The sequence below is a fragment of the Uloborus diversus genome, chromosome 4, assembly GCF_026930045.1.
Source record: "Uloborus diversus isolate 005 chromosome 4, Udiv.v.3.1, whole genome shotgun sequence".
In the NCBI taxonomy this organism is placed as follows: domain Eukaryota; kingdom Metazoa; phylum Arthropoda; class Arachnida; order Araneae; family Uloboridae; genus Uloborus; species Uloborus diversus.
This window is the reverse complement of record NC_072734.1, coordinates 18,310,800-18,324,990: the sequence shown is the minus strand read 5'-3', so window position 1 is coordinate 18,324,990 and position 14,191 is coordinate 18,310,800. Positions and strand designations below refer to the sequence as shown.

At 31.6% G+C, this 14,191-nt stretch overlaps 1 protein-coding gene across 1 annotated transcript in view; it reads right to left on the bottom strand.

The window, feature by feature from the left end:
- Window positions 1-667: 667 nt before the first annotated feature.
- Window positions 668-14,191, bottom strand: part of LOC129219900 (uncharacterized) — a 59,116-nt gene continuing 45,592 nt past the window's right edge. The window contains exons 7-15 of the mRNA XM_054854215.1: window positions 14,038-14,098; window positions 13,857-13,950; window positions 11,609-11,948; window positions 10,252-10,334; window positions 8,359-8,540; window positions 7,415-7,526; window positions 3,512-3,790; window positions 2,549-2,692; window positions 668-751 (exon numbers count right to left, since the gene is read on the bottom strand). Coding sequence (XP_054710190.1) covers window positions 668-751; window positions 2,549-2,692; window positions 3,512-3,790; window positions 7,415-7,526; window positions 8,359-8,540; window positions 10,252-10,334; window positions 11,609-11,948; window positions 13,857-13,950; window positions 14,038-14,098 — 1,379 coding nt within the window. The remainder of the gene's footprint in view (window positions 752-2,548; window positions 2,693-3,511; window positions 3,791-7,414; window positions 7,527-8,358; window positions 8,541-10,251; window positions 10,335-11,608; window positions 11,949-13,856; window positions 13,951-14,037; window positions 14,099-14,191) is intronic.

Sequence of the window (14,191 nt, the reverse complement as noted above, 5' to 3'; positions counted from 1 at the left end):
TCATATATTTAGCTCTTTTTCTCACGACCCAACTTTGACCTCCAGTCGAGGGCCAACAAGTCAAATTAGAGAGGAACGAAGCCTCACTTTTCCTTATCATAATACTAGTAAAATATCCTGAAAGTTTCAGGAAAATTGAAGGTGTCAACTATCAGGCCCCCATTCACTTTGTCCAGCTTAAAAAAAATGACTTTTAAGATGCAATTGTGTCTCTGAAATGTCAGTGATGTTTATAAGCCTTTCATTATATTTTCTCTAATCATACAATCTCGAAATTACAAACATGTAGCTCCTCATTATTTTATATCTATGAATACAATTTTTTAAAAAGTATATTTGATGCACCAAGATTATGAATAAAATATACAGGGAGTTAAAGACTTAATATTATACTTATTCAGTAAGCTAAATGAAAAAAACTTTCAAACTATTTAGTGTCATTCAAATGTAAACATAAGCAAGAACAATCAAATACATGGCAATATTTATATGGAGGAAATGTGAGAATAATTGAAGATGTTAAAAGCTTCATGAAATCAGTTTCTCCTTCAGAAATACAAGTTACAAGATACAAGGGCTGAAAAACAAAGAATATACATTTAAGCAAAAGAGAATCAAAATCTGTGTATGAAAATGACTTTACAACACATGATACTTACAACAACGATCAATGGCAGTAACTACACTTGGGATGGCATCGAACTCCATTCAACATACATTTGCAACCACCACTTGTATCACCACCTCGTCCCTAAATATACAAAATGAACATTTTAACAAAATGCATGTACTAGAAACTAATCAAATTAAAGAATTTGTCACATACTAAAGAACTATACAGGCTGAATATTTAGGGCCATGATCAATGCTAGTATTACTTCTTGCTGTAGTCGAAGGGAAATAATATCAAATTTCACACACATAGCTGCCCCAAGTCCCGCTTCATTTGGGAGAACTTTGATGCCTATTCCCAAATTTCCATCAAAACAACCAAATTCCCTCCCAAAAAAAAAAAAAAATCAGTCAATCGTAAATCGTGCATTTAAAACAACACGTTACAAAAATGGTTACGATTCCTGTTGGAATTCCATAAGCTGATTTTCTGGTCCTATAAAAGCAGGGGTTGACACTGAAAAATCAATTTCTGGAGCAGTTTTGGAGCAGGTTAAATTGCATTTTAAAGTAGCAATTTGAGGCTCGAGAATATGTTCAAATAATATTTTAAATGATTAGCAAGCACAGTTAGACATTTCTTACAAAAGGTATAAATTAACAATAAATATCATATAACTACAGTCATCAAAAATAATAAATCATTTAACATGCAAATAACTGGTATATGCATGGACAATAGAATTCATTCTTAATACATCAGCTGGACTTTTCAAATAAACACAAAAAATAAAATATAAATATTTTCTTTACTTTTTTTTCACACACACAAAAAAAAAGAAAAAGTGATTTGAAATGTTTTTATTGTTTTTGTATTGCAATAAGAAACAGGAAAATTGTAACTTTAAATGCAGGGAATTCAGATGATCAGAAAATATTTCTGTTTTATTAACTGGCTGAAAAGAGAAGAAATTTTTTCCTAAGAAATCCACTGGTTTTACTCTCAAATTTAAAGCCAAGTTACCTTAAATATTTTATGGAACAGAAGAAAAGTGTACTACAGTTGAACCTCCATATATCGAACTTCCACATATTGCAATTTTCTATATATTGAAATCTCAGCAAATTTCTATGTTCATTACATAGAAAATTTGTTTCTATATATGGAAAAAATCTCTATAGATCGAAACTTTTTTCTAGGCGTTCGTAGACTTTTTTTTTACATTTTAGACTGTCTCATGAAAAATGAAGGTTAGGGGAGAAAATTATGTTCACTAAAGTTTTGCTACGAAACTCATAGGGAATCTGGGGTTGAGGGGTGTGCAGATAGGTCGTTATTCCATTCTGGAGTTCTTAAATTCCCACAAGTTTATTTCAAATCTTAGTTGTTACCAGTAACACTGTAAAATCGGTTTCAAGTTATCCCTTTTGTCTGTTGATTATCATTCCTAGTCTTTTTAGATTCAGTAAAAATCATTCAAGTTAAGTAGATTGATTTTTTACTTTTCTCTTGATTACATTGTCAAAACAAAAATCCTCTAATGTTGCGGATACAGTTGAATTACCGAACAATGAAGACGTATGAAGGCGCAAAAATATAATTTCTGTAACTTTTTAATTATTAACTTTCATTTAATCTGATGCTCATATAAATTAGAAATTTGGTTTCATACACGAAATTTAGCTTTAATTTTAATATTTTAGGAGATTTTTATGATAAAATAAAATTGTCTCTATGTATCAAAATTTCTATACATCGAATTTTTTTCCGGCAATTTGCTATTTCGATATATGAAAGTCCAAATGTATATCCAAAAATGAGAGATATAATGAAGTGTTATTGTAAATGAAAAGAAAAATGATGTTTCAGAAAAAAAGATAATCGTAACGAGATAAATTCATTCCCTTAAAATTTTGAATTCAATGATGAACTTACACCAGGGCCCCAGCGTGGTCCTTTGGTAACCCAGCACACTTCAGTATGGCACATTGAACACTTGAGCCAATCACAACCCCACTTTTTCATCAAAATGACTTGACACTGAGGGCATTCCATAGCTTCTCCGTTTTCAACCATGCTCTAAATTAAATAAAAAGTCACAATCAATCAAAAAATTATTTAAAACTTAGACTGATACAATGTCATAGTTTGAAAAGACTAAAAAAAATGCATTTTTAGCTTGTCTATTCTTTAATAATAATAAAGCTGAAAGTCTCTCTGTCTGGAGATGTCTGGATCTCTGTGACGCGCATAGCGCATAGACTGTTGGGCCGATTTTCATGAAATTTGGCGCAAAGTTAGTTTGTAGCATGGGGGTGTGCACCTCGAAGCGATTTTTCGAAAATTCGATGTGGTTTATTTTCTATTCCAATTTTAAAAACAAAACTATCATAAGATGGACGAGTAAATTACGAAATTATCATAACATGGAACCGTAACATGGGCACAAGCCAATTAGCGAGATACGAAATTATCATATCGTGGAACAGTAACATGGGTACAGGCCAATTGGCGAGAAAATTCACCCTACATTATTTGTAAATATACAGGCAAACCAAAAGACCTTTTAATTTTCCTATTACGGGCAAAGCCGTGTGGGTACCACTAGTATTACATAAAATGATACAAGAAAAAAGAGTAATAGATATTATTACACATTTACTTTCAGCAGTTATTAAGTTTCCTTTTACAAAATTTTTTTCCCCCACTGCCTTTACATAAATATTAAATCTGAAGAAAACATTTTGTATGCGAAAAATCACAGGGTTCATATTCCATTTTAGAAATAAAAATAAAGGAGCTTTGAAGGAGAAAAATGAGATTTTGAAGGTCTAAGTTTTTCACATAAAAATTGCTACTTCCTAATCAAACTTGACTTAAAATTTTGCAGTTTTTTACCTTTAAATATTCTTTGGTCTTTCGAGCTTCCTCGCTACTGTCGCATCTGACGGCTACATCATCTTGGTACTGGCGACAGTTTTTGCCTTCATGAATAGCGGCACAGGTTAGACAATTGGTCTTCTTACATACAGGGCATAAGAATGTGTTCACATTGTCTTCAAAAAGACACCAACCGGGACAGTCCGGAGTCTTGCAATGAAAACTATCTTGAGCTTGACTCTCGGCTAAAGCCATGCTTTTTTGTAGATGTCGCTCGTAGATATTTTTTGGAACAAGCTGAAACATTTTTTTTTCACAATTTACTTGAATTAAATAACTACATATCATGGGAAAAAAAGGATGGAAAAACATCAAGGAATAATACTGCTAGATTTCCCGAAGGACGATGAGAAATTTAGAAAGACGTTAGCTTTCAACTTTAAGCTAAAAACTGAACCATACTGCCCCGCTAAGCTCAGATGTGATATCTGCACATTTTATCGAAATCGAGTTATTGTCACCCGTTGGTCATTAGTAATTTAGTTAACTAAATCTCAAGTGTTTTGGTGATTTGTGAAAGCTAAATATTAAAAAATGCTACAGCAAAGAAATGGTATCTGCATATTTTGCGTAGTTTGCAAAAGCAATTTGAACGTAAGTGACTAATACTAAACCTTTAAAGTGGTATCTGAGCACTTACCCTTTTTTTTCCGTAGTAATTATGTAGATACAACTTTTATACCTTAGTAAAGCAGCATAGTTATGTAGCAGTTTATTGTAACAGAGTACTAAAACTAGTTTACCTTTGAGTAGTTGATATAGGTCGACAATAAAAACTAATACAACTTTGCATGAATGTTCAAGTCAGGGCTGGCACGTTTCTGCCGGGGCGGTTAAAACCACTGGTAGAAACTGGTTAAAACCAGCATGGCAAAAACCACTTTCTGCCACATTTTCGGTGGAAACTGGCAAAAACTCTCAAAATGACAAAAAAAAAAAAAAAAAAACTGTTGACAGACAATAGAAAATGCATGGAAAAAATAATTAATTGTTATCCAAAGCACAGTTTAATTTACAATATTATCACAATTCAGATTCAAATGTTACATTGTTTGGACCCTGCAGTTACTTTATGGAAAAGGTGATTCCAAAAATCTAAATAGTTTCTCAATTTAATATGCACGAATGAGAAACTTTAGAATATTCTTGCAACAGAAGAGCTAGCAGGCAATGCATCAAGGAACAAGCAATATTCATAAAACTTTCAAATTGTATATTTTTTTAAACTGGTCCATCATGTAGTAACTAGGGTAGTGGTAAAAATTCGACTGGAAAAATGAGTTTCGAGAAGTGGGGCCAATTTGTTTTGCAAAGCTGTGATATAAGGTACAAAATCTAGATTAATATTGGCAAGTAAAATTTGACTCTTCTTGAAGCACATGATAATTTCAATCACAAGCAATTTAGATGAAGCTTATTTGTGAGCAAATTACAAACAGTAATACCAGTTTAATTCTGTATGTCACTCCTCTATCCTAAGAACCCATATGATTTTCGTCCTTTGTTAGATTAATCCAAATATTACGAGTATCAGCTATTGAAAAGTTCCCTTTCTGAACTAAATCAAGGGCACTAGCATAACATTTTATTTTTTATTTTTGAAATGAAGTTAAATTTTTTTTGTTTACCTAAACAAATATCATTTAGTAATTACATTAGTTTTTTAAGACAATTTAAGTTTTTGCCAGTTTCTGCCGGTTTTAACCAGTTATAACCAGCTTCTGCCACTGGCACGGCAAAAACTAGTTTCTGCCGGCAGAAAGCCAACCCTGGTTCAAGTAAATATTCAGATTTTTCTATTTAAATTTTTATTTAAAATGAAAATTCTTAAAAAGGAAATGCATGTAAAATATTCATCTCTCATTCTTTTATGAAAAAAAAAGCACTTCATTCTACAGCCAATTATATTTTTGTGTATCGTCTGCTGTCAAAATAATCTTTATGCTCTGTAAAACTGAATCTAGAAAATAAAACCATTATAAATGACAGCATCAACACATTCTTTGAATATTATAAACAGAACATTATTATGGTTTACAGTTTTAAATGTCCGAAATTTTGAAAATTGTATTTTTCAGAAGGCAGATTCCATTAGATTTGTCGCTGATAAAATAAAGCGACAGCAGAATCCAAGTAAAGCATTGTTTTCAGTATTATTTAATATATTAAGCGCATTTTACTAAGCTATTTTTGTCGTACCTGTGCAGATACCCATAAAAATGACTAGTAATAGTCACTTACAGCAAAATTAATCTAGTATATGAAAAGGTTTTTGAAGAAAAAATTTGTTGCAACTACATTTATTAATTTTAAATAAAGACTTTTACAAAAAATATGCTCTGACGTAGGTTAGATAAGTTAGCTACGCAATGGCTAGCACGAGTTGAACAATTAATTAAGTCACAAATCAAAGAAACAAGTTGTAAAGCTTTAATGATCAATTTCTCATTTTGAGCTCTACTGCAGATACCACATCTGTGCTTAGCACAGCAGCATAGCTGACAACATTGAAAACTGAAAATTAGGGAAAAATGCGTAAAATTGGGGTTACTTTGCATGAATGAGTTTAGCAACAAAAATTTAAGTGTGAAAACAATTTTTAAAATATAAATACGGACTCCTTAAATTTAACCTATGTACGGATCGAAGTTTGATGTTTGCAAATCAGGCCGGACTTGAAATTTAGAAATTGAGATTATACTTTTTTAAAGTTAAAAAAGCTACCACTGTTAAGTGATAAGAAAATGGGGGGGGGGGGGGGGGAGCAATAATTTTTCATTAAAATGTTTAGTTTAAATAATTCCAAATTGTATTTTAGAGTACATAAAACATTTTCAGCATTTATCCTTCAACGATAATAGTTTATCTGTACAAATAATGAAATTAGATGTTTGTGTGTGGGTGGAGCACTTCTTGGGAAATCGGTAAGGCCTAGAAACATTAAGTTTGATATGCTTATGTAGTTTTTGCAGTCAATGTGCATCAATGAGGCAAATTTTTGATAAAATAATTAGAAAAAAAGATATTCAATGTTTTATGCGAGTTTTAGCCTTTTTCTCCAACAGAGCCACCCAATTTTAACAGCCATCTAATTGTGTAACAATGAAATATTCTCCCACAGTGCAAGTCGGGGTTAGAAATAAACGTACATTGTTGCGATGTATGTTATGCTATGTATATATGTGCTGTATGTCTGTGAGTTGTAAATTTGAGACCATTGCAACAGTCACTGAGAGATTGTCGCTGAGAGAAAAATTGTTAGATAAATAAAGATAGACACATAGATAGATAGATCAATATAAAGTTAATGTGGAGAACACAGATTAATAGTAACAAAGATAATAAAAAAAATTCCGGAAACTAATAGTTTAACAGATTGATAAAAATTGGCAGACAGTTACAGAACTATATAGGCAGATTTAAACATAAGTACAGAGATATAGAAACTATTTAAAATAATTTTTAACAATAATATTATAATAACCACCTCCAAATTTATTTAAGCAGATTTTGATAGTGGCAGTCTTGGTGTAAAAAGGTAAGTGGCATAAAAAGCAAACTGTCCAAAAAAGGCAAACCATCTAGGCGCCAAAGGCGGCTAGTGTTCATTATAAAATTATGCCAAGATAATACACGCAGTAATACATCTTAGCAGCATTTTCTTAGAATAAGGTAATACATCTTTTCCTAGCATTATTCTTAGTAATAAAATTGTTGACAAAAGTAGTTGTAAAGGTAAGTATTAATTTGTAGTTAAAATTGCCGAAATCATATTTTTTTTATCACAATGTCATTAAATTGCTTAAATTTTACTGAAGTTTTTAAGAGTTATGGAAACATTTCACACATGGTCACACTTACAGATTTGATTTCTCGCTCTTGCAAATGGCTTTCACAAGAATAGTCATCATTGCGGAAAGGACATTTAATCAATGCAGTGTCAGAGTACTGAACAGATCCGACTAGACATTCCCTAAAAAAATGGAAAATGAAATGTAAAAACTCAAAATAGGAATGTGAAAACCAGCAACAGGCCCCGCTAGGCTGGTCCAAGTCAGTTTATCAAATACAATGAAGGTCAAAAGCTCTTTTAAAACTATTCACCCATTAGAAACAACAGCTGCTTCTGGTAAACTATTCCAAATGCCTGCGGCCTTTTTGAAGTACTAATTTTCCCTGATTTCAAGATTAGCTTGAGATTTGAAAAACTTAAAACAATGAACCCACATGTTGCCATCTGTGCAGAAATTTAGCCCACAATTGCCCTCCATTTTAATAAACTTAGTAAGCATTCTAAGCCTGAACTCATAACTTAAATTAGAACTGATACCTTTCTTAAGATAAGGAGCCCAAAACTCAAGCCAAATTTATATGTATAAAGGTACAAACTTATTGTATAAAGGTAGAACTTCCTTACAATTTTGTGAAATAGACCTAATGATAAAACCCAACATTCTGTTGCATTTGTTACTTGCTACACTTCACTGCTGACTAAAGCAGGAGCAATAGTGAACTCAAGTAAAATTTTCTGAAGACATTGAAATTTTTGAAACTATGAGGCTGACTTTCTCAATCAAATCTTTTTAGAGCCACCAAGTCACAACAGTCAGTATCATCAGACTTGTGGTATTATTTTTTATTAAAACCTAGTATACTTATGTAAACACAGATACACAAACTCATAAAAAAAGAGATATTCAATTACAAACTCTTTTTATTTAAAGGATTGAGTTATTTCAACCTATTCAGTAAATTTTTATTCTACATAAATTTAAATTTCTATAAAATTTGGTATTCATAATTACTTGCAAAAGCTGTGTAAACAATCCTGTAATGTGGCCCCACTTCCAGGTTCAACTTCTAGAAAACACACTGGACATTCAAACAGTTCAGTGTTTACAACTAGATCCACATCATCCAGGGCCACCAACGTACGATAATCGGATTTCTTTTCATATTCAGCTTCCCATGCTTTGTGATAATCACTCTAATACAAAACAAAAAAGGAAAGAAGGAGTTAAAGATTAGAATTATACCAAAAACCTTTCAGAAAGATGTATCATGAAGTAAAAAAAATCCAAAATTTTAAAGTATTTCTCTCTTTTTTTTTGGAACAAAAAATGGTCTGATTTTGTGCATTTATCTTATTATTATTCTTTTAAAGTACAGATAGAGACTAAACTGCATCTGAGTCATCTTAAAGAAATGATAGAAAAACTATTAATAATAATGCTGAAAAAATACACAAAATAAAATGCAAAAACAAGTGATAATGGATAAATAAATAAGTAAAACTAAAAATTATACTCATTTCTACTTTTTGATAGACTGCTATAACGCACACCTTGAGACCAGAAGCTTTGCGCTATATAAGTTTTTGTGTTATACCGATCATTTTATAAATTTAGAAAAAAATATTCAGAATATATTAATACATTTACACAAAGGAATAAGTTTTTAGTTCAATGAATACAAAATAAGTTAAAGCTAAAACTATGCAACTTAATATATACATTAACATTCACAAGTAAATAGTTTTCATAATCAAAAGAAAATGCATTTTCTGCACTTTTGCTAGCTACATGGTTTGCATTACAGCAGCTGCATTTTCAAGCACAATCTGGTACTTTTTAACTGTTAATACTAATTATCATTTGCAAGTTTTGAATTAAGATGCAAAAATGAGAAATAGTTCTAAAATTTAATTTGCCAAAGAATTGTTGTTTTTGAAGGCGAAATGAAGAGCTATTTTAATTGAAAAACTTATTGTTTACTTCTGAAAAGTTCTGCATTTTATAGGTCAGCATTTTAAAGGTACTAATTTACTCACTTTCATTGAAACAGGGGTGCCCATCCCCCTCTAAGAGCAATAATCCCTCAAGTGCTATAGAACAGGGTTTTTCAATCTTTTTTGATCTGCACACCAGTAAAACCTTTTGAAAAATTCTCGTAATCTGTTAAGTTTTTCTTTGGCTTTTTACAAAATTAGTAGAAATTTAGTTGGGAAAGATGTGGTGTAAAAAGAAAAAGAGAACAGTGACATTTCCTTTTGTACTTTCCTCGTGGGTGAACACCATTTCTACTTTTGCGCAGCAAATAACTAAAAATGAGAAAATATTCATTTTTCAAACACAGTCAATCATTCTACAAACAAATTAGCATTCTTTGAATCTGAAATAATTTTAACAAGTTCATAGTTCTGCAGGCACAGGTGAAATGATTGGCCAGTGCAACAATGCTCACGGGCAAAGGGTTGCGGACCCCTGTTCTATGACTAACTGTTTTTACGTTATGCGAGGTACTTAACATACAATAAACATACATAGATGCAAATGTCACAACAAAATTTATCAAAATGGATTCAGTTACAGTCAAAATGCATATCTTGGCTTGCTTAAAAGTTTACACATATAAATATATTTAGAGCTTATGAAAAAAGAAACCTAATTAAAAATTGCTTTAGAGGTCATTAAACTGAAAATTTATGTTGAAGTTAGAGTGATAACATAAACGTGAAGGCAATGCTTCCTTTTCATTGTACAATGAAGTAAAAGATGCATGCTCTTTAGTCATCCAAATAGTGTAAAATTTTGGAGGCTTAAGATTTTCTGGTCAATCTGATGTGGAGTAAACACCCAAATTACTTCAGATTTTCGCAATTCTACCCTACCTCAAAAATGAACAGATCATCAACTTACCTTTTTCTTTTCTGCCAAACTTGCATGCTTCAGCTTCAAGGAACGGGAAGGAACTTTTTGAGGCTTTGTTTTACTCCCTTTTTCTAAAGAAAACAAAAGAGTAAAGATACTAGTTCCAAAACAAAATTTAAATTATGTGAAGTAGTGAGAAGCTAACTCGTGAAAATGCCAAAATTAATTTGGAGATAACTAGTTCAAATAGAAGGAGAATCTCTCTCTGTTTTGAGGCAAGAGATGGTACTCGTAGCCCTGGTAGATGTTGCTATACAGCATGATTTAGGAAGACTTTTCAACAAAAGCCACCAAGGATCTGAACCTTAAACTTGTCTTACTTATATCTTTAAAATGTCCAGTTACATCCATTTGCTTCTCACTGCTTCATATGACATTGTACAAAACCAAGAATTCAAAAGAAATGAAAATCCAATGAAATTTTTTTTGGGTGGAATTCAAGTTAAAAACTTCTACAGAAGAACTAACTTAGAATTGTATAGAAATAATAAAGGTTCAGATATTATTGAATTTTTAAAAATACTAAGTGGGTTGGACAAGTAATTATAATGAATGAAAATAGAACTAGACAAAACGTTTTTGGCTAAACCTAGGAGCGTGCACAAGGCGGGGAGGGGGGGGGGGCATGTGTTGGCCCGGCCCGATCCTGAAGGGAGCGCAAGATTTTTAAAGTAATATGTAGGGATGTAGGGGTAAAAAATATAGAGGGGGCCCGTAAAAGTAATTTGTGACAGGTCTCAAAATTCTCTGCACGCTCCTGACTAAACTGACATGAGTTTGTAAAATAGGTCGACGTAAGCTTAGATGGATTGCTGCTCAGATAAACACATGAAAACGTTAACAACTAATAACTTAGAGATCAGAGCAAAAGTACAAGTGTGAAAAAAATTAGGGGGAAATCCATAGATCCTTTAAGGATGAGCTATTGAAAAAGAATTGAGTCAGGGAAAGCAAAGGGATGTAAGTACCAAAATCAAAAGTTCGGAGATAACCAGTGAATACAGTAAGAGAATCTCCCCTCTGTTTTGGGCCAAGAGATGGTACTAGTAGCCTTGGTAGGTGCTGATACATAGCATGATTTAGAGAAAAAAAATTCAATGAAAGCTTACCTAAGATCTGAACTTGAAAAGTATTTTACTCGAAACTTTAAAATGCCCACTTACATCTTTACTGCATCAATTTATAAGGTCTTGAAATTTTAAAATTTTGCATGTTTATGAAAAAAGTCCTAAAAGCATCTCAAACCCCCCGTAAGACAGCTCATTAATCATTTTTTAACTTCCCTCCTTCCTCACCAAGCAAAAAAAGAACTACACAAGACAGTACAACACTTATCACCACATACCTTGCATTTCAATCTCTTTGCGTGAAGAACTTTTTGCTTTCCTTTCCTGCCCCCGATCATTACTCTTGGGCCCTCCAATAATTTTATATATTTGCCTTTTTATAACTGCATCCTCCTCATCGCTTGAATCACTACAACTTTTTGCAACTTTAGAATGATGAAGTCTTGCTTTGGAAGGAAGAGAATAACTCTTAGAATCTTTAGCCATAGCATATAAAAGAATAGGACAGCCAGGATCAGTGACACCATAGCTTGCTAAAGAGTTTTCATCTGCAACTGCAAAGGATTCGCCCAATATCCAACATTGCTGATGCCTGGGAATTTCATATTCTTTCTCCATCTGTAAAAAAATCAAACTACTTTAAAGCTCAGGCCATAAATTTTTTTAAAAACATTAAAAACATACATCAGGGATGAAAACAGCTCAAAGTCAAAAAAGAGGAAAAATTGTGAGCTTTAAAACTTCAATATTTTTTACATTATGCAAAATTATATTGATACTATACTGTCTTTTAAATATTAATAGACAAATGTTTTTTGTTTTTTTTACTTGTAGAAATGCTAACAAATGAATAAATAAAAAGCTTGCATTTATTTTGAGATTTTAACAGATATATCAATTCCATTTACCACTTTTAATTTCCCACAGCCCACAAATCAGGTGAAACTAAAACATCATAATGTGACATAAAGCTATGAAACTTCCATATAATTAAACACTTAATACAAGCTCAGTCATTGGACACCCTAATTACAAAATGACATTATCAGTGTGGCTAACCTTGGAGAAACAATTTGAGGAGCATTTCTAAATTTTGTGGAGCAGCTGGGTATATTCTGTAAAAGTCATCAAAAAACTAAACCCAATCTAAAACTTTTTGAGCTTTGATGGTCATTTTAAGCTCTAGCATAAAAATGATTATTTTCATATTGATAAAGTTTTAAACACTATGTCACATGTATGTTATTTCATGTCATAATTTGATAATATAAGCATGTTTAATTTCATATATTTACAAATCTGTCATAATAAAATTGCACAGTATAATTAAAATAAATTTGAATTCATTAAAGATGTTCAAGAGATATATCTTTGGTAAGCCTGATAAGCACTAAAACTAGATTTGAAGAATGATGTTGGCTTAAATTACCTTGGATGGAATAGGATAAACATTTTTGAATGGGCGTGGCAGTCTTCATTAAAAAAATAAATAAATAAATAAACAAAGTATAAGAAGGGTTGAAAATATTAGTCTACAAAAAGGTATTAATGTTTAAGCAGTAGAATGGCGTAGCAGATAAAAATGAGAGAATGTTACAGAAGCGGATGCAATTGGATTTCAAAAGCTACATTTAACGATTGCACCACCCACACCACTGACTGTCACTCTCCAGCATTTCCTCCTCCACTCCTATTTCACCCTCTTTACGAACAGCAAAAAGTTTCTTACTTCTTTCTACTCAAGAAAGAACGTGTGCCTCAGCAAGAATCCTGATGGGAAGGTCGGGGCAGAAGGGAGGTGAGGGGTCATAGCCAGGAAATGAAAAAAAAAAAAAAAAGCTCAAAATCGCGGATCCGCCGAAGATTGTCATCCCTGATACATTTACAACTATCTATCTACCTATAGAAACGAAAAATGTGCTTTAAAAACTTTTGTCATATTATTTTATGCTTTCTTCTTGTTACTCTTTATATCTCTTATTTTAATTGATTATACATATCTATTTCAAAAAAAATCATTACATAATACTAAAGAGTGCCACTCAGAAAATAAGATACTTAAAGAAGAAAAAAAAATCAATACAATATAACTAAAAATTAAAGCAAATGTATATAGATATGTTTTAAAAACAGCAATAATTGATAGTGCATAACACTTTTTCAAAATACAAGTTCAAAAATTGTAGGGGTGAAAGGAGCACATGTGGACACTTTTCTGTTTTATAAAAAAATCTAACAATTTTCATTTAATCTTCTCAGATTTTTTTATTAGCCATGATCTTACACTCAATTTCTTCAAATACCTGTGCTTAAATCTAAGGAAATGTGACAACATTAGAAAATATACAAAAATTGTCATCATGGTAATCTGAAAAATTAAAGGAACATCAACTTTGGTCAAGTGTGGTAAATAAGTAATTCATGATTGCTCAAAATTTAAGATAGGAGAGAGAGAGAAAGAGAACTAAGAATAAGTCATTTACATAATAAGTATGTTTGATTAAAACAAATGAATTGCATTCAGACCTGTTTTTTTAACTTCTTCAGTGACATTGAAGGAGTTACAAGTAATGGAATTGGACCTCTGTGCGAGGATTTATCTTCTATGTAAAGGCCAACCCTGTAAGTAAATACACAAACTTTAGTGAACATTTAAAAATAAATAATCATTGAAATAAGGTAGAAAAAAAAAAAACTTTTGGCTTACATGATTGGTTGATCCGTTTTGTCCTGATTTTCACTATTATTAGACATGATCTTACCCTTCCCTACGAAAAAGATAAATTAGATATTACTTGATTGCAATCTTCTAACAATAGATTCTAAAAATTTATATTTAAAAAAAATCTTTAAAACAAATT